At 40.4% G+C, this 21,595-nt stretch overlaps 1 protein-coding gene across 4 annotated transcripts in view; it reads right to left on the bottom strand.

Moving 5' to 3' along the window:
* Positions 1-21,595, bottom strand: part of exoc6 (exocyst complex component 6) — a 78,545-nt gene that overhangs the window by 43,834 nt on the left and 13,116 nt on the right. For all 4 annotated transcript variants that reach the window (XM_050059724.1, XM_050059725.1, XM_050059727.1 and 1 more), the window contains exons 2-5: positions 12,524-12,695; positions 4,507-4,554; positions 4,229-4,319; positions 3,041-3,086 (exon numbers count right to left, since the gene is read on the bottom strand). In XM_050059724.1, the coding sequence (XP_049915681.1) occupies positions 3,041-3,086; positions 4,229-4,319; positions 4,507-4,554; positions 12,524-12,695 (357 nt within the window). The remainder of the gene's footprint in view (positions 1-3,040; positions 3,087-4,228; positions 4,320-4,506; positions 4,555-12,523; positions 12,696-21,595) is intronic.

The raw sequence follows: 21,595 nt of genomic DNA, 5'->3' as shown, positions 1-21,595 counted from the left end.
AGTTTTTGTATTTGTATGATTGCATTTGTGTTTATTATATACTTGTTTAAGTATAGCAAGTATAATGAATATAATGTAGGAATCGGTAAGAGGAATCTGTAAGGAATCAGACCGTTAAGAAGGAATCGGTAAGGAATCAGAATCGTTAAAATCCTAACGAGTCCCAACCCTACCTGTGTTATAAAGATATTGTGGTCTTTCACAGTGTGCACACATCACCAGGGTTCAGCCTTGGGTCAGTGTGCTGAGCTCCCATCATTAGGCTGATAGGCAGGCTGTGAAGGGATCTAATTGGTCGGTCAGTGAGTGTAAAATGTGTTGTATACACATGAACAGAAGACAGCCTCATAAACTGTACAGTGAAAAGGTTTGTCAGAGTGCAGAGCACCAGGACGGAGGATACAAAGACTGCAAGTGGCAGGACACTGAACAGAATGTGACCTGGCCATCGGCACATACAGTACAGAAAAGCATGTGCATTTGAGGCATACAAGCTCATTCCAATGTATTGTAAGTGTATAGGCTATGTCATTAGTGCTCAATGTACACTCCACACACACAAATCCCACAAGGTGGCCAGCATGGTCTAATTGCCTTGGATTGGCTGTGGGCCGTGACAGAGCGGCAGTGAGGGGGCCTTGTTGTGAACAAGGGCACACTGAGGGTCAATTGTCCTGCCAGTGAATGGCCTCTTCCTTTGGTACACAGTAATGAACAAGAAAGGGTCATTATTTTCCTGTCCAAAGTGAACCCCCCCCTCCCCTCTTTATACAGATAGGCATATAAATACGACCAAACATGAAGTTCATGGGGTAAAATGAAGTTCAATCATCCCCACACAGCAGGGGAAACCTGCATCATGAATACTGGATGATGCTGCAGATTGGTTTGGTGGGATGTTTGATTACTGAGCTCTGTCTAGGTAAAAAAACTTCTTAAAATGGAAAAAAGCCATTCAGTTTGTCCACTGATTCAGTAATTTAAGTATCTTGACAGCAGGTTGCAAAGCAGTCTTTTACTGTTTACTGAGGTTCAGAGTTCTGCCTCTGACCAAAGCCTGCCTCACTGATGATAGATCAGATTAGGACTTGAGGATGGGGCTTTAATTGCATACCTTGTTGATCATATTTTTACATTTTATAATTATATTTCTAAAGCAAGATGAAGACTTGACTTCATATGGATGACAGACTGCTTATATATGAACTGAAACAGACATGAACTGACACATACATGTAGATATTATTTTGATGGATCATGTTGTTAACCATTACTTGGTGAACACTGAGAATATTTTTGACCTGTTCCGAATGTGGGTCTGTAGTTTAATTTTGTTGCTCTTTAGTTTACTTCACTGTGGACCACCCAGGTCTGGTGGGAACTAGCTAGCGGTGCTGCTCATTTGACAATTGCGGCTTGTTACACTATTCTGACCCAACAGTGTAAGTAAGCAGCAAAAATCTAGCTGCAAAACCCCCTTTAGCATTGCTTACTATGTTATCACTGTTAACCCTGTTAGCACTGTTAACCGTGTCAACACGGCTAGTGGTGCTCAAATAGCTAACTAAATTTATGTCTGCGAGCACATGAATGCTTCACGCCCATTGAGAAGTGTTTTATGCAGAACATTATGATGCCACAGTGAAGATGACATTTGACCTTTTAGATATAAAATGTCATCGCTTCATTATTTTATCCAATTAGACATTTGTGTAAAGTTAAGCCATAACTGGCACATGAATCTTAAGTCATCTTTAGTTATGGCCAAAAATGTTTTGTGAGGTCACACTGACCTTGACCTTTGACCACAAAACTCTAATTAGTTTATTCTTCAGTCCAAGTGGATGTTTGTGTCAAATTTTAAGAAATTCCCATACGGTGTTCTTGAGATATGGTGCTCACAAGAATGAGTCAGATACAAGGACACGTTGACCTTGACCTTTGATCACTGTAATCCAATCAGTTCATTGTCGAGTCCAAGTGAACATCTGTGTCAATTTTAAGAAACTCCCTCCCTCATGTTCTTGAGATGTCACATTTACAAAAATAAGATGGAAAAGGTCACAATGACCTTGACCTTTGACCACCAAAATCTAATATGTTCAATGTTCAGTCCAAGTAGACATTTGTGCCAAATTTGAAGAAATTCCCTTGGGGTGTTGTTGAGATATTATGTTCAAAAGGTTGGGATGGATGGACAACCTGAAAACAGCTACTGCTATCACCGGCGTGGAGGCATAAAAATGCTTAAGGGGTTTCGTGTCTCAAAATGAAGCTAAAGCTGAGGCTAAATGGCTGTCTGTCAGCAAAGCTAGCAGAAAATAAAATAAAGACAAGACATTTACATTACAAAACATTAAAATGTCATCACTTCTACATAGATAGCACTTTGAAAAGCAGTAAAAGAAAAAGCCTCTGTATTTTATGTAATTTTGAGGATTTTGTCCTATAAATTAACCAGTTAGTTACTGGTTAATGGGTGTTGGGCTATTGGAAACAAAATTAACCAAAACTGATTACCCTATTTTAGATACTTTTAGGTTCCGATATTGGAATCGTCAGTTTGTTGTTGATGTGTTAATGTGTCTAAATAATTCCATGAGGGATGGCTGACATAAATGACACGAAATCACATAAAAATAAAACGGTTAATTCATTCATTTACAACTGTGGTGAGTATGGTTAGCGGTGATCAGATATGCAATTGTAACAACACCCAGCAGTGAAGTCACAAAACCATTTTTCCAAAACCTGTGCAGTATCAATGTACTGCAACGCTATAGCACCACACTACATCACAGCTGGTCTGATGTACGTGTAACCACACCCAGCTGAGATGTAGCAAGGCATTATAGTGCTACGATTCATCACAGTTGCACACAGTGAAAAAGGGATGTTGTCATCACTAGTTGGTGGAGCAAGCCAGGTTATTAGCTTGGTTGAAGTTACTCTTTAAGAATCTGGGAACCTAACTTGTTTGTAATACCCCAGTTATAATAGATCAGTCACACTGTGCTGAGATGCTTTGTGAGATGGATACCTTTTGGACTCCAGCTGCTCTTTTAGTTTGCTGTACATTTCTAAAACTGCAAAGGAAGAGAAGACAGGAAACAGGATCAGTGGCAGAGTCCTTTGGGTCAAGCAGGTTGGTTCACTCACTTCTCTCTAAAAGAATGTGTATACCATGCACACAGAGATACATAGAAATGTAAAATAACACATACTGGACTCAATGTTTATCAGCCAAAAATGTCCTAAGTCCCACCCAAAAAACCAAGAGTCTTACATGCTCTATCAGTTCTATTAAAAAAACAGCCTCACACTCAGCTTCTAAAGGTTATATTAAAAGTGCCATCTGTGAGTACTAAGTACTTCACTTAAGGCGGATTTGTACTTGTGTGTCAGCTCTATGCAGAGCCAAAGCCATAGCCTATGCATGTAGCCTATGCTGTTGTGAGCGTTTATACTTGTGCGGTGGTGTGTCTGTGTCACTCTGCAGTTACACCTCCAAAACACTAGTCGGTGGTGGGGTTTCTGTGAAGTGCTGTAAAGTTTAGTTGATTCAAACCACACTTACAACACACACCAAACATGGCTTGATAGCAACAGTTTCAAACACAAGTACACAAATCGACTTCACGTCAACGCAGGATTCACAGACAAAGCAGTTGTCTTTTGCTGGACACATTTTGCCCACAAATACAATATGCTAATGTTATTAGCACAAGCCTATGGCATTTTACATGGTATAAATTAGCCTAGTGGCTAGCAGAGATTTCCTCTACTTAAATGAAGCCAGGATAAATCACACACAAGACTTGAAATGCTATTTTGTGGGGGTTTTATTGTCTTCACAATATATTGTGTCTTATCTGTGAAATGAAATCTTTGTTTCCACTGTGGGAAATGATTTCAGCTTACAACAATAAACAGCAGGTCTGCGTTGCCGTGATACGTAGATACATTTCTGTGGAGGTATAAGTTAGGCCATGCTGTAGGTTATGGCGGTGTTTCGACACAGAAGTATAAATCCCGATTTAGTTCACATGGGTTCTCATTCAACACACCCAAGATCTGAAGAAGGTGTTAAACTGGTAACATCCTTGATACAATTAAACATGCATGTACTCCAGAGGCACCCTGAGGTTACTGTGGTGGCTAACACTCACAGCTTATTAAAACTAGAATTAAAGTGACCATCATATTGATACACAAACAGCAGTGGTACCAGGTATACAGAGCTGGAGCTTCTCCACAGTGGTGGCCATGTTCCTCTGCTGAATCCGACAGCGAATCACCTCCTCTGTCTGAGCTGTCACCTGAGGAAAGGAGCATACAATGGAAGGAAACAATGAGAAAGAGGCCACTTCTGTTAAGTACTGGGTTAAAGAGCGGTCATGTCTAATGCAGAACTGTCTTTTGCAGTTAACAAGCAGGCATATGTCCTGACAGCACAATAAAAAGCATGTTTTTGTCTTCTGCACATTCATGCATACATGGACTTACCTCCCTCCCAGCCTCTTGTAGTCTTCGATTAGTGTCCGTTACTTGACCCTTTCAAAACAAACACAGACAGCAGTTTAACGGTACAGCCTCAGAATATCTCCTTTTATTCTGTTATTCCTCGACCCATGGTTCCTACAAACGTTTGTTTATTGTCAACAAATGGCACGTGTCTAGTTTCTCTGCTCTATTCCATAGAGCTCCAAAAACCCCATGAAAGGCCCAGTGTGGAAAAAAATGTGAATTAATCCCCTGTTGGAAATAGCACCCAACCACTATTTCCGCTGTTAAAGTAATGTTTCCTAAAAATAACAGTGACCAACTGTCATAGGAAATGACTTAGCAATATATTACTTATACACAAACCCGGCGACCGCTTCGTGTGTTCCGCCATTTTGCAGCGCAGCCATTACTGTAATGGCATGTCACGGTGTCTGCTGTTGCCTGCTGACAGTGACAGCAGTAATGGTTGTTGATTTTCTAAATTATCTCAGATAATTGATGACAAACTTTGGTATACAATGTGGATATTACTGACTGTTTGCCAAATAACATTTAAAGGTAGGGTCTGGAGGATTTTCCAGTTGCTGTTTGTAAACACACATTCAAATTTGGCCCCTCCTATCAGGCTCAACTCCCCCGGGTGTACGGAGCCAGGAGGTACGGAAGAAGGCTTCACAGAAGAGGTTCAGGCAAGGCTTGCGCTGGTGCACACTTGGACACGCTCGGGCACGGCACCTGTGCTCTCTCATTGGCTGGGGAAATCTCCACCCAGAAGCGGTCCGAGCTCACAAAAACATCAAAATACAGTTAAAGGGCAGGAGCTCTGCAAACAGAGTCACCACCACACATGAGTAGAAGCCCATAGGTGATGATTAAGCAGGATTTCATTTGTATATGGCTATATTTTGTTTTGTTTGAAAATCCTCCAGATCCTACCTTTAAGTCTTTACAGTTAAAAATATAAACACTCCTACAAAACACAGAGCTGCTGGAGTTCTGGTTTAACAATCGTGTTAACTGATGACTTTCAGCTGGATGTGTCCGTGGTCGCTCATAGTAACTTAAGTAAATGGTTGGCGAAGATAAACAGATGAGATGAGTTAAAGTTAAAATTGATTCAAGTAAATTTGAAGGCTTTTACTAAGACACCTACATGTTTTGTCATGTTTTCAACAGCTGTCATTGCCATGAGCAACCACAACACATTCCGGCTGAGTTACCAGTTGGTAAATGGCAATGATGTTTTCTTTGTGGTCATTGCCCTCGTCAGAGCAACTTACGTTATATTTCAGAAAAACGCCACAGTTAGTTGATTGTGTTACTTATTTTGTTGGGCCACCGCAGCCTCTAGACAGTATTGCTAGCCCACTAACGTTAGCTATATTAGCCTACTAACTTTAGCTAAGCAGCATTAACTTAGCTGACGTTACTTGTTTAATGACCAGTTTTCTCCTGAAGTTGACGTTTGCCACTACTGTTGGAGTCTACTGTTGTTCTTCTTGATATTGTGCCTACAATACACGCAAACATGTGACACTGAAAATACTGAAGTAAAGGCCACTGGTTTATTACTTCCCCGGATTCATCTATACAATATATTGGTGAACTATTTTTAAAGATAGCAGCTGTATGTTGAAGACACAAACGTTTTAATTTGAGAACTTTATTATTGAGATATCTTGCATGTTTAGATTTATAAATTAAAGTATTTTTATTTATACCTAATTTTGAGCAGTTCAGAGCATGCCAACCAAAAATGAACTGGTGAAGAACCCAAAAAGTCTGTTCTGAGCTTGAACCCCAAAAAAATAAGGTTTTTCTTGACTTGACGTACAAACTGTGACAACATCAGTGAATGTGTCATCTTCTATCGGTTGGAAAGAGAGGATGGAGATGGCAAGAATGGAGACATAAAGTAACAAATCATCAGCAAAAAAGAGCATGCAGGGGTCTTGATTTTTGGTTAAAAACAAATAACTTAGAACAAAAGTTTGCAGGTTATCAGTGTAATCTGTAACTTTGCTTCTACTGTTTATTTCCCTCGTGCATTGTGCAACTCCTGTTACTTAGACAGTGTTTCCCCTGCCCAGCCCCCCAACGGCACCCCCCACCCCCCCATGAAGGTCAAGTTAATTTTATTTAATTTTATTTTATATATAGCGCCAGATCACAACAGAACTCATTTAAGGTTACCTTTCCTATAAAACAGGTCTACACCTTGTCCTTTTATTAAACAAACTAAATACCTTCATGTTATTTATCTGATTTTCCAGACGGCAACCGACCCAAGTCCGAGACAATTATAACCAAGCCTGGCCCAAACCCGCAGCACGGCACTGTACACACACTCAATGGAGCGAAGCCCGTGTTCCGTTCAGGCGTTGTCACATAAATAACAAATTCCAGCACTTGAATAGGCCATCCTTGATTATAATGGTTCCATTCAAAACTGGTAGAAACACAGGCTGGTTTGTTAGATAGCACCAAGGTCCAAAGAATCCTAAACTGAACCAGTTCGATATACATGAAACAGGTTCTGTTTCAGTTGCCGCACCTAACTATGGACCATTCAGAGCATTCCTACCAAAAATAAATTGTTTTGGAACCTGAAAAGTTGGTTCCCAGCTTGAACCAAAAGATAGCAGGTTTGCCTTGACTTGAAGTGTGAACTGTGACAACATCAATGGTGCGTGTCATATTAGACAGGTTGGAAAAAGAGGATGGAGAAGGCAACAATGGAGACATAAGGTAAGAAATCATCTGAAAAAAGAATGTGCAGGGGTCATATTGATCGTTGATCCATGACTCTTTGGAATAAAAACAAATAAATGTAATAATAAAAATAAAATTTGTAGGTAATCAATGTGATCTACCATCTTGCATTACTGTTTTCTTCTGTTGTGTATTGTGCAGTGACCTCCATTGATGACACATCCTTGATTACAATGGTTCTGATCGAAACTGGTGAAAAAGTGGGCTGGTTCACAAGATAGCACCACAGTGTTAAAAGTCCTGAATGGACCGAATTCAAGAACCAGAGCAAGTTTGGTGAAAAGGAGTATCATTGGCATGTTAAGGTTTCTTTTTTTAAAAGACTCAAAGACCCAAATTGTGGTTTTCTTCCATGACATTCTCATATGAAGCACTTCAATTTCTTCATTTTTTTTTTTAAATTTTGACAGTTGGATACTTTTTTAGAATGTATGAATGAGCTGGTCTCAGTTCAGCCATACACACTGTCACATGTCTATCTGTCCTTCCTCTTTCTGTCTGCTCCCCCTCTTCATGCCCTCTCTTTTCCCTCTCTACCTCCCTCACCGCAGCTGCTCAGCCTTGTAATCAGCTCATTGTCCATGAAGGGGCAAGGACAAAGGCAGGCAAATTCAGATTAACCAGGCAGCGAGGACCTGAACCCATCGTCGGTGCACTGGGCCTTTCATGGGGTTTAATGGCTTGTGACAGGCTCTTTCTCACAGATTCAGTGACAAACTTCTCGATTCTGGATGGGGATTTTTGAACTCTCGGCTCTTGTCACACGGCTGAGAGCCATGACCCAATTGACCAGTCGGCTTTTTGATGACAATCCTTTCAACAGTGAAGCTTCCAAACAAGGGGGGACCGACTACATAATCATTGCTTCTTTTTTTTCATTCAGATAGGGTGCGGCACCACAGCAAGAGTGCTTGAAAGCAAAGAGACAAGTGAGAATTCTAGAAACTAAACCAAGACTGTTATCTAAAACAACGTAACTGGTAGGTCAGGAAATAGAACCTATGACCTTTCCATTATGGGACAGTAGCCCGATTCACAAGTGCTAACTCATTCTTGAAAATTCTCATCCAAAAAGTTTCTTCCATTGAGTTTGGATGAGCAGTGAAACGTCTTCAAGGATTTACAGCAGGACCAGTTACATTTGATTTAGTGCTTCCTCTAAATGACCTGGATGATTGAGGCTACATCCACACTTCGTTTTTTTAAATGCAAAACTTTTGGTTAGTTAACGCCTAGTTTCCACACTAGTGTTGTCATGGTACCAAAATTGGGACCCACGGTACGATACCAGTAAAAGTATCAGGGTTCTGAGTAGTATCACGATACCACAGCAAAAATGAGGCAAATGTGCCTTTTGTCATTTACAAAAAGATAAATCACTTTTCTATAATACATCAATGATATTTCAATGGATAAATTACTTATTGACTTATTCATACTTCAAAAACAGCATCAATAAGTGATGAACAAAGGGGGGATCAAAATAAAATAAATAAATAAAATAAAAATCAACCAGCCACCCTCCTCCTCTGATAAGTTAAGAACAGTGCCTTCAGTGCGGTGAGGTTTGTGGACCGTTACCTGCCACAAAGAGAGAAATGCTCGTTTCTCCTCTGACACGTCACATACCTGTGTGCCGCCACAGCTCGGCTGTTCAGGTACTTTTGGGCAGTCATGACACCGATGAAGAGGAAATTATTGGACTTGGAGCCGGGCTTCTCGGTCGCTGGTAAGCCATTATCTTGCGCCGCAGAGCACTATGGCGCCATATTTGACAGGAATACGGCGGAGCCTCCTGTCAAATTCGCCTTTTGTTTCTGCTGCTGGTTGAAATCTGTACTTGCACAGCGTGCTCCTGAATGATTTCTTTTGCTCGCACAAAACTATTTTTAGTCGCAAATGCGAGTAAAATGCTTGCACCGTAGAGCTCTGTGGAAAACAAATCACTGTAACAATACAAACAAATCTAGCCTACAAGTAAAAATAAATAAATAATAACTTTCATAGCTTAAAGATACTCAATAGCTCAGCTAATACCTGAAATGTCACTGGAAAACAAACCACTGCAGCAGCATATTGAGTGCCAGGTGGCCAGTGCGCCGTTATTGGACGGCGCATGGACACTCACCCTCTTGTGATTGGACTTTGAACTTATCCCACAGTAGTGGTACTGTGAGGTACCGTAGTACTACGGTACTCCAACATTATGGTATCATATGTACCGTGGTGTTTTAGTACTGTGGTCTACCGTTGGTACCAGTATACCGTGCAACACTATTCCACACTGCTTCAGCATTTTGGAACCTCTAAAAGTCATATATATATATATATATATATATATATATATATATATATATATATATGGTCTGGATGGGTGGAAATGGAGACTTTTGATAATGATGACACAGACACCCATGATCATTTCTCGACTGGGTCTTACCAGTCATAGCTTGTCAGGCCAAAACATAATAGCTCGGTCTACCTTTTTGTTTTTTGTTTTTCCTATTTTCTTTCCCATTGCCTTCAATGATAGATAATGCTCCCGGTTCTGCACTAATGTGTAACGTATTTACTTTGTAACAACTCCCAATCGGTTTCCACCATCTTGACCGCCTTATTCTCATTAGTTACTTTCATCAACCAAACTGTGTTAAGTGACAATGGTTTTCCACAGTGTTTCTGAGCCCATGTCGTACTTAAGCAATATCACACGAGAGGGAGTGATGTTGTACCTGCGGCCTCGTGCCTACGACCGAATCACAGCTGTGACGATATCACAGTACAACATCACTCCCTCTCGTGTGATATTGCTTTTATACGACAGTTCAACAGTTAAATTAAATAAAAAGATTAAGAAATGTTGAAAAATGAGGACAAAATAGATAATTTAAGCATTTTATTTGTCTTCCGCCAACAAAAATAGTTCCCTCAGGACTCCGTTGTCACCCTTGCTATGTAACGCAGACATGGTGCGCCAGGCACTTACTCTTTATACACATTTATCTGCACGTTTCCATTAATTGTGCAGCCGGTGAAATAAGTCTCTGGTGACTGCATGGTGGACTGTCGCTTCACAGGCACAGCCGACTCTGCCTTCTCATCTGACAGTATGTTGCTTTTCTCCAAGTCATTGAGCTCCGCTGATGAAACACTGACAAACCTGGATGTGTGCTCAGATGGATTCAGCTTCTCCTCTCCCTCATCTTCCTCTGATGACCATTCATAGTTCAATTCAAAACTTATTTTAGGAAATAAATCCATATTTTTGGCTGTTTGACAGTGGATGAATTAATTAGCCTACAACGCAACTGCTGACCTAACTGACACTAACCGTCAGTTTTGATTTGATTGTTGATTGCAATCAGCTGTGAGGCGGAGTGATACATACACAGTGAAATAACCGTGATGTTGTACTCCAATATCATCACGGTTTTACTGTCTCTCGACCAATCAGATTGCAGGGCCGGAACTAACTGTTGTATAATATCCTTTATACAATGAAGTTGGTTTTTAACGCAGCGCCACCTGAGGGGTCAAAGGTCAAAGGTATTCAGAGTTGGTTTTTAGCCTTGCCCCTTACATGTAGAGATTTCTCTGGATTCTCTGAATCCTTTGATGATATTATGGATTGTAGATGGTGACATAAATTAATGTCTTGCAACTGTTGGAAAGTATGCCAATGCAGTTGTTCACAAAGTGATAAACCTCATGCCATCCTTGCTTGTGAACTAATGAGCCTCTTGAGGATGCCTGTTTCATACCCAATCATGATACAATCATCTGTTTCAAAATAACCTGTTTACATGTGGGATGTTCCAGGTTTTTTTTTTTACATTTCAAAACTTTCCCAGTCTTTTCTTGCCGCTGTCCCAACTTTTTGCAGCATGTTGCAGGTATAAAATTCAGAATAAGTGTTATTTTACAAAAAACAACAAAGTTTATCAGTAGCCCTTTTTAGATAAGAATTGTGCAAATTTGCAGGAAAGCCCAATCACTCTTTTTCAGCATTGGCAGTATAAAAACAAAATCGGGGAGAGCGGCAAAATGCCGCCTGCCTACTTTTGCTCATACAGAATGCGCCTTTTTCGGGGCAATGGGAGGCGTGAGGAAGTAACAAAACGTGTAGCTCAGCGTGTGACGTAAACAGTGACGTGGGAGGGAAGCTGCGGCAAGTCAGTTCTTCGGCGATTCTCTCGTAAATGGCTAATGGTTAATGGCCTCTTCGTTTGTGAGGGCAAGGAGGGTGCGCGATTCCTCGTCTCGCCAGTTGCTCATTTTTACAGTGTCTGTCAGGTTTGCGTTTCCCTCTTGCTACTAGTTGCTCGCTAATTCCTGCTATCAGCTGTTTCCTGTTTATCCATTGCCAGTGGCTCGCGCGTGCGGTCATCAACAGCTCCTCCCACAAGTCATCAACAGCCCCTCCCGTGGCGGAAGGCCGCCTCAGTCTTCTTAAACTAAAAGGGTTCCGCCAAAATGACTACTCTACAAGGCGGAAAATTGGGCACCTCGGATCAACTCGCCAATCTGGCTATGTGTCTACACTGCGTTCCAAATTATTATGCAAATTGTATTTNTTTGTTCAATAACATTTGAATTAAACTTTAACAGCTGATGACTTGAAAATTATGCTGACTGTCATTTGCATCGACTATTTAGGAAAATCAGAGAGAAATATCATTTGCATAATAATTTGGAACGCGGTGTAAACGCTCGCAGCTTGCCGGCAAAATGGCCCAACATTCGCGGAAAATCTTGCAGTGTAAAAGGGCTAGTGTGAACACTTATCTTGTCTTCGTACTATTTTTAATTGAATATAGATCAAAAAGGGATTTGCAAACCATTGCATTATGTTTTTATTTATGTTTTACACAGTCTCTCCACTTTTTTGGAGTTGGAGTTGAAAAAACTCTTCTAAATGTGTCTGAAACATTATTTGATTAAAGGTAATAAACATTTTTGGGGGGTATTGGAGTGAATCTTTCATGACGACTAGCCCTACAGTGATGTAGTGGATCATTTCAGAGTAGATCTAGACGTCTCTCTAAAATACCCAGTCTACCAAACCCAATGATGGAAAAACATCTATCTCTATCTAATTTGATTCTATTAACAAATCTAGTTGGCAGTTGGCAGAGGTCACATGGCCGCTATTTTGGGAAATATGGCAGCCAATGTGGGTTGCAGACCAAACTGTACTGCTTTGGCTCTTCTGGCCTGGCATCCCCTTTACAGTAATATCTCTTACCATCAGTTTCTCTGCATCAGCACGGACTTTCAGGAGCTCTGTGATGGCGTCCACAAAGCCTTGGTGGTGGAAATTGCACATCTTCTCAATCTCACGATCATGGTTCCTTATCCTGGCGTCCAGCTTTTCCATGAAGCGCTTGTGGGCGTTGGGCTGGTCATCGTAAATTGACCTAAGAGAGACAAACAGGATGAGAAAACAGGGGAGATAAAGGAAAAGAAGAAGAAGGGGATTACCGCAGGAAGGGAAAGATGGCAAAACAGAGGAAACTGTCAGAACTGATAGAATGAATATGATTTTCTTTTATGTCACTTTGCAAATGTCCATCTGCAACCTGATGGAGGTTCCTCAGGACAGCTGCACTTAACAGCTGACGCAACATTTTGGACTTGTGTTGCTCATTGTGTCTTATGGTGTGTGTACATGTATAATATTTACAATATGGCAGAATTTATTACTATGTATAATTAGCAATGAGTGCAAAACCCCAAGATGGCTCACATACAGGCCCTGTCTACACCTCTGCAGATATTTTTGAAAACAGGTATGTTCCCCTTCATCGTCATCACTTCATCAGTTTATCCTATTAGACATTTGTGTGAAATTTTGTCATGATTAGCTTATGAGTTCTTGAGTTACGGCCAAAAACACACAGTGTGAGGTCACAGTGACCTTGACCTTTAGCCTTTAACCACTAAAGAATCTAAGTAAACGTTTGTGCCAAATTTGACAAAATTTCCTCAAGCTTTCTTAAGATATCGCATTCACAAGAATAAGACAGACAGGGTCATAGCAACCTTGATCTTAGACTTAGACTTTATTGTCCCCTTGAGGAAATTCTCTTCCACAGCACCATCTCCATTCCCCAATGTCCACCACAGAACAGAACAAGACACACATTTGGAAACAAACATCAGAAAATAGACAAACAAAACAGTGTCAACACTTAACAGAGTCCACACTCTGGCCTATGCCCACCAAAATCTAGTCAGTTCATCATTAAGTCCAAGTGGACATTTGTGCAAAATTCAAAGAAATTCCCTCAAGATGTTCTTGAGATGTTATGTTCACACGAATGGGATGGACAGACAAATGGACAGACGGATGGACCACCTGAAAACATAATGCCTCCATCCACGGCTATCACTGGCGCAGAGGTTTAAAAATCTGTCGACACGAAAAACATCTCCGTGCACAATGAACGCAAACAGGACGCCAAACCCTCACTGGTGTTTGCTGTTGATTCCCCTTTTGATATAAGGACAAAGAAGCTAACTCTGGACTACGTGTAATACTCGGGACATACAAAAGTTTTCCTTACACTCCTCAGATGACAATCCCACTCACAAAACTGTCCCACCATCTGCTGGTTCAACTGTCGTTTCTTGCAACTTCAAACCGCAGACGCTAAGGTGGACCAAATAAGCTTGGGCACGCAGACACCTGCGTCATCGGTGAAGTGAGTTAAGATGTAAAGGAGTTATTAGACCAAGCAGAGCTGATAAAAAGTAAACAAACCACTATTAAGAGAGCAGGAGCCTTTTGTGTCTTGTTCTTGGTTAAGGTTACACACTGCTAACATACTACACCAAAGACTGTACCACCGTATTGCTGTGTGTGACGTGTCAAACTGATATTCACAATTTGCGTGTAGACTGAACAACAGCACTACAAAAGTACTGAGAACCAACATTCCAGTGCAAGTGTGGAGGTCTCGGTGGCCAGTTGTTTGCACATTATTGTAAAGAATCCTGCCATGAATCAGTACTGGTCATCCAACAGCCACACAGCCACACAGACACACACAAACACACACACACACTTCTCTGTAATTTCTTGGCCTGGCTTCAACAGGCACAGATGGTCGTGTGTACATATGAGTGAGTGTGTGTGTGTGTGTGTGTGTGTGTGTGTGTGAGCGTGTGTGAGTGTGTGAGAGAGAGAGAGAGAGAGAGAGAGAGAGAGCGAGAGAGAGAGAGCGAGAGAGAGAGAGAGCTCTCCTGTGGCTGCGTAATAATTGTGAGTCACTGTGTTTGTGTGAGCAAGTGGGTGTTTGTTGAAATGTGTGTTCTTGTGTACAAGCAGGTACTATCAGCATGAACACTGGTATATAACCACAAATTTTCTCCATAGAGATATTGTGAAATATAAAACCATTGAGATATTCACTTTCAACACAAAACACTGTTCAGTCAGACATGGTTTTAAAACAATATTACCATAGTTAAACAATTTTTAATATACAGGACAGTGTGAAATGGGGAGACAGAGAGAGTGGGGGGACAACATGCAGCAAAGGGTTGCAAGCCGGAATCGAACTCGTAACCGCTGCAGTGAGGCATCACCTCTATACATGGTGTGCCCCATAGTTAAACAATTTTGAAGTGGACATGGGCTATTACTGTATTATGTTGAACTTCAGAGGAACTGTGTTACGCAAAATGATTGTGAAATAGTGTTGACACCAACCCAGGATGTGCTTTCCAGTTTGGGGGTGTCTTTTGTTAGTATTTTCACGATGATACAACTAGGGCTGGGTATGGTTTTTAAAAAATTAGGATACCCTTTCAAATACCGGTGTTCTTGAGGTAATACTTATACCAATTAGGTTCTCATTCGATACCCCTAATGTGAATGGTGTGGCGTGTAATATAGCCATACTTTCAAATGTTTTGGTGCTATCTTGGCACAATGAACTGTCAACTTTGTCAAATAAACCATGCTTAACTTCACCACACCACACACTCACTACGTTTACATGTACGTAGTAGTTAAGCTAAGCTCATAGCTCGGCTAATCAATCAAGTCAGACTTCTCGTCTTGTCTGAATATACATGCAGAAGAGAAAATCGAATTTCTGACCAAGTACGTCTGGCTCTGCCTCGATAGGCAGCGATGTGTCCTTATTAATATTGTGCGTATTGAACTACTTCCGGCTGACCCGAAGAGGAAGCTAATGATGAGCTTCTCCTCCTTTAGCTGTCGGAGCATGAATGTAGTTTCCACGTGCGTCTCGTGCGGCTTTTCTGTAGCCATGGTATTTGTCTGTTTGGTTTTCCGGGAGTTACTGCACTGCTATATACCGAACTGCTGCTACGTCATCTCCTTCTTCTTCCGAGTGAAAGCCCGCAAAAGAAAAAGGGGTGCATGTGCAGAACGCCAGTGGATACATGCAGCAATAGTTCCATTTTCAATCGAATTATCTAAGTGTGTTAGTCGAGCTACGGACAGTACAATTTCAGTTGGACTAAGCTGTTAACATGCATTTAAAAGTCTGGTTTCAGTCGGACTAAGCCAATAATTCGATTTTCTCAAGCTGCATGTAAACGCACTGAGTGTAAGTGGAACTGCTGCTGTAAGAGTGTGAGCTCCATGCTAAGGACAGGCTGTTGGCATCACACAGCTAATATTACCTAACTGGTTTAACAGCAGAGTCAAGCCGTTTCAGTCAGTACGCTTACATGCACAATTAAGTCGAGCTACGGTTATAACTCAACTAGGCCTTTAATTGGACTACTGTTCTTGTCCCAGTACACAAGCACGAGAGAAGAATCAATTTATTGACCGAAGTATGTCTGACTCCAACACGATAGGTCGATACTTCAGCCACAAAAGAATATCATTGCCATTTTAAATGTTTTGCGATATGCTGAGTATTGCGATAATATATATTAGGGCTGACCTTCAGACCCATTTATGGACATTCGAAGCTTCGGAGCTCAGAACGAATTTAATTCGAAGCATTCGACGACGGGGGGGATTTAAAAAAAAAAAATTATGGCGAAAACGTAGTTTTTTCCAACACTAGAATTAAGATAAAAAATATTCACAAATGAAAGAACACTAATGGTCGGTGATAAGTAGTGTTTAACTTTTGATTGAACACTAAATTAAAACCCTCGGCGCACACTGCAGCACAATCAAACAGATGCGCAACTCAGAGCATCAGACGTGTCTCTGACACCAGACTCAGAGCGGACCGGTGGAACTGGAAAATGCATATTTTACATCAATAAAATCTATTTTATCCTTATTTTGAGTCACATTGTTGAAAGAATTTAATCGTCTGTGTTCAAGCAGGATAATAGCAGGTCTCCATTGTGCGTCGGGCTTTCTATTTCCTTGTCGGAGATTTTTTCTTTTTTAATTACATGATATATAGGCTATTCTCCCTTAACTCACCAGTAAAAAATACCTTTATCCATTTCAAATAACCAGTGGCAATAATATCCCCGTTCTCTGATTTACTGTGAAACATTTTTAGGCAATTCATGCAACAATCAGACCGGATGACTCCTTTACACGGCCTAATGGAGCCGGCCTTTATTTGTCAATCAACCAAAAACAATCAATCAATTAAAAACACAAAGTGGACCTGGAACATGAACTCTTATAGGCCTAACACATCTGATGACCTCTTGGACATGTCTGCCAGCTCTGAGTGCGCTTGTTGTCAGTATCGCACTGGTGGGGGTTAGTGTTGCGTTTAAGGCCTCCCCCAAAAAAACGAAACAAAAAAACAATCGAATCCCGTGCCATCGAACGAAGCTTCGAAGCTTCGAATTTTTTGGGTCAGCCCTAATATATATTGCCATTTATTACTTTCTTTAAACTGCTTATTTTGTCAAGATCTATTTTAATTTAATATGGTAAAGTTTTCATTCTGTTCATCTCACTTAAGTCATTTTTATATTCATTTTATAGTCATTTTTTAGACCAAAAGTTGTTTTGTTTCGAAAAAAGTTTAGAATATTCACAATTTATCAAAAGAAAAAAAAAACGTTGCTTTAAATATTGCCATGCAATATATCATGATACTATGCTGTATCGACTTGTCGCCCCACCTCAAATAACTTTGCTGACAACGCTGTCAGCACTGAACACACTGGCCAGCATAACAGGAGGCTGTACCTGCATCTGGTTTAGTCGGCTCTACTTACAGTCAGCGCCTGAGCTGAGAGTCAGACAGGATGAGCTGGAACTCACTGTAAAGCTCTGTAAATTCGAGGGGAGCTGCAGATTCAGCTGATACTTCTCTGGAAGTTCATCAGTATCAGTGACACCTTTCACGCTGAAACACTGTTTTCATTTTCATGTTGTCATCTAAAGCTGGTGGATTGCGGTCCAAAAGTGGGTCAAGGGCCCATTCTGAATGGACTGCAAGTGACTCACAAACGTGTCAAGTTTGTAAAGAAATGCACTTTATTGTTAAGTACAGTAAATTACCAGCACAGAGCTTTTATTCTGTGAGTGACTAACGGACAGCTAATTGCCAGAGACAGCAGTCTAGCTAAACGACATGGCCAAACGCAAGTATGATGCTGAATGTAATAAACTGTGGGACCCTGAACTAATGACTAAGGAGAAAACTGGACCCCGTGGCAGTTGGGAGCCACACATCTAAAATATATTGTTATAATAATAATAATACCAATTATAGCTGCTTTAAAAAATAAATAACTATTCTGAGAAAAGAAAAACATTGACAACATATAGGTCTGCATCTCATACTTCACTTTGATAATAATATCAAACCACTATATATTGTAACTTGTCACAAGCAGCAGAGACATGAACTATTACAAAATCCTACAAATAACCTGATGGCTCAGTGTGGATGGATGATGAAACAAACTTGTGGGCACAAAGAATATTACAAAGGCTCATTCTAAAGCCATCACACTGGTTTTATAGTACAAATACAATTAAAACCTTGACATCGACTGGCCTTTAAGTTTAAAATGTTTCTGATGTAGGAAGGCTTGGGAAATGAGAATGAGGATCCCAGACGGACAAAATCTAAGAGCCCTAAGCCTTAACTACCAACCATCACCATTTATTTCAGCTGGAGTAACAGCTCCATCTTGTGGCATTGTAGTAAAAATGCTACATTCATAAATTGATGACAATACAACAAATTCCACCTCGGGCAATTAATCTGGCTGAGTGCGTTGATTCCCATCATAACAAGAAATACATCATTTTGTCATTTTAAGAATTCTTTAGAGTATTAATTAAGGTACAGTCTGTTTTATCAGGAAGATTACAGAGATATTGCACTCTTAAGACATTGTGGTGAACTTGTCATACTGCTTTTTTGATTATGCACACTTCATTCATGGTGAGGCTTTTTTTTTTTGCAAAAAATAAATACCTTGATAATTTACTTTAATAATAAAAAATATGAAATCTTATGCAAGAGCATTTCCTATTAATTCCTTTTTTTATACAATCCATGCAAATTTTCAAACTAAAATGTTTTATTTATTTATTTAATTAATTTTCCTGGCACATATATGTATAGAAAAGACAGAAAAAATACAATGAAAAGTTCAATCATTGTGCAGAGGTTAGAAGCCAAAAATGGCTTTTGGAGATATCCCCCTTTTAAATAAGATTTAAGTGTTTTTTAATGTCAGTTGCAGTCTGCACATGACATTTACCTCAACTCCTCTAAAACATGCCCTGTATAGCAGACGGATTTCCCAGAGATTCTATATGCACTGCATTTAATATGAAGAAGCATTTTTACAGGAGCATTTACAGTCACACAATTTCAGGCTCAACACGTGTGGAGTTTGGTGTGTGTGTGTGTGTGTGTGTGTGTGTGTGTGTGTGTGTGTGTGTGTGTGTGTTGTGTGTGTGTAGTTTGCAAGTCCCATGTCCGTGTGGGTTTCTCTGGGTTCTCTGGCTTCCTTCACAGTCCCAAGACATGCAGGTGAGATAAATTGGTGACCCTAAATTGCTCGTAGATGTTAATGTCAGTGTGAATGGTTGTCTGTCTCTATGTATCAGCCCTGTGAAAGTCTGGTGCCTAGACTCCAGACCCCTGCAACCCTGAATGGGATAAGTAGTTACAGATAATAAATGGATAGATGTTAATTAAACTGCTAATAATAATAATAATAATAATAATAATAACAACAATAATAATAATAGTTAAAGGAAAAGATTAGCAATCTGTCATTGCAGCTCTTCTGACAAGCTTCTCTGACAATGGTTTTATGCTGACTATGGAGTAAGTGCTGATGCTCATGAACAGTGCTTTCACTACACATGCTGAATAACACTTAGTTCAACTTTTATTACTGATAAAAAAACAAAACAAACAAAAAAAACCTTTTGATACAGTGGGACACTGATGACGAAGCATGCTGTGAGGAATCAGTTATTGTGATGATGGTCAGCAAACCTGTAACACTTTCCCCTGTGGCCTCTCTGTCCTCCCTGCTGTTACAGGCAGACACAGGCCGGCTGTTTACAGTCGCATTACATTTATCTCCACCACTCGCAGTCAGCTCAGCTGCCTGTTACACTGCACTGACCTCTGGAGGTATGAGAGGTGCACTACATGCAAAAAAATCCTCAGTACAGCCTCTCTAATATGAGAATAATAGAAAGATGAGCATCTGTATTTTTGACAGTATTGAAAATGACACCGTCTGGATTTAAAATTCCCTGGTATACTGTATTACCACAATATCGCACAAGCCTAGTTAGCACACATTTGCTTGTGAGTGAATGAAAAGGGGTGAGCACACAATACTATGTTGTGGGTGAGCCACCCATCTGCGAGATGCCTGACGACATCGGCGATGCACTGATTTGCAATGTAATAACTGCTTTATTCCTGTTTTAATCATCTGGTCCCTTTGTTTTGGAGAGGAAGAGACCTCTGTGGATAATGTGGCTCCTGATTAAAACCTCCTGAACAATGAACATTAAAGGAATTCAAACCGGGAGAAGTTTTAGCTGGTTACAATCCGCAATTCACCGCTAGACGCAAAATATCACAACATACCATAATAAATGAAGCATTGTGAAGCTACAGAGATGCCCCATTCTGAGAAGTGCAAGACTGCAAGGAACTGATTGTCATTTGTATGTCATTTACACTAAATTGTGTCTGTTTTACAACAAAACAGTTGACCTTTCATTTAGCTTCACTTTTCTTTGCTTTACAAAGTCGTCAATCAAGATAACTAGGACTTAAGCTCTGTCTTGCCATGCTGCCATGCTGAAGTATTAATACACCCAACACAAACCACAGATACACAGGCAAAAAAGAGATGGCATGATAACATAAATGAATAAATACAGCTTGATCCATATCTAGATATTATACTGTCAGTGTACATAATTTGTGTTTCAATGTCTGCACCCTTCTCTTCATCTGACTGGCAAAGATTTGTGTGTAGGTGGATGGAGGTGGACAGACTAGAACTGTGCAGATTTAAGCAGTTAATCAACTCAAGGCAAACATAAATACCATTTGCTCAAAGATATTTTATCTGGAACTCATTGCTGAAGGTCATTGCTGGTAAATGTTCATGGAAATCTACTAAAACACAGGTGCATGGAGACCCTGGGCTGATTATTTACATACGCTTTACACTACCACCCACACACAGAATTCAGTAAAGGTGGCTTGAAACTAATACCATGATCACCTTTGGTTCATTCGAGCACCTTCAAAGTTTTGTTATATTACAGAGCACGTGAGCAGAGTGGAGCGAGCAGCAAGCACGAGCAGCAAGACTTTGGATTGCGCGCAGAGCAGATTTCTTTTTAAAAAGTTGGAGTGCTGCTTTATCTCCTGCTCATCCTGCTCCAAATCTGTTATGGCACTGCTCACACCATGAGTTTGAAGCATGCCCGACCTAGCTGGGTTGTGTTTGTTTTTATTTAATGAAATGATGTGTTGCCTGGTAAGGAACCAAAAAATTTGCGACCTGAAGCGGCATTGAGCAGGGGAGAGGAGGTAACCAACGTATTGCTCCACTCTGCTCACATGTTCTGTTGATAAGTCATTTATCTGATTCCCAACATCATCAGTAACTGCTCAGTGTTGCAATGACCCTGATGAGGGCCACAAGCCAAAACTAGCACCTAGAAGTCGTTGAAGTTGCCGAAAACTATGACCAAAAATACTTGTTGACTACCTTTTTTCATGATGAAAACAAAAAAATACATTATAGTAACATTTGAAAATGAGAACTATGATTAAATGTATTACATTTCAAATTGAGTAAATAGATGACTGTTTTTAATGCAAAGTCTCTGCCAACAACT

This window comes from Epinephelus moara, chromosome 13, assembly GCF_006386435.1.
Source record: "Epinephelus moara isolate mb chromosome 13, YSFRI_EMoa_1.0, whole genome shotgun sequence".
Taxonomy (NCBI): Eukaryota; Metazoa; Chordata; class Actinopteri; order Perciformes; family Serranidae; genus Epinephelus; species Epinephelus moara.
This window is presented reverse-complemented; position numbering and strand designations above follow the sequence as displayed.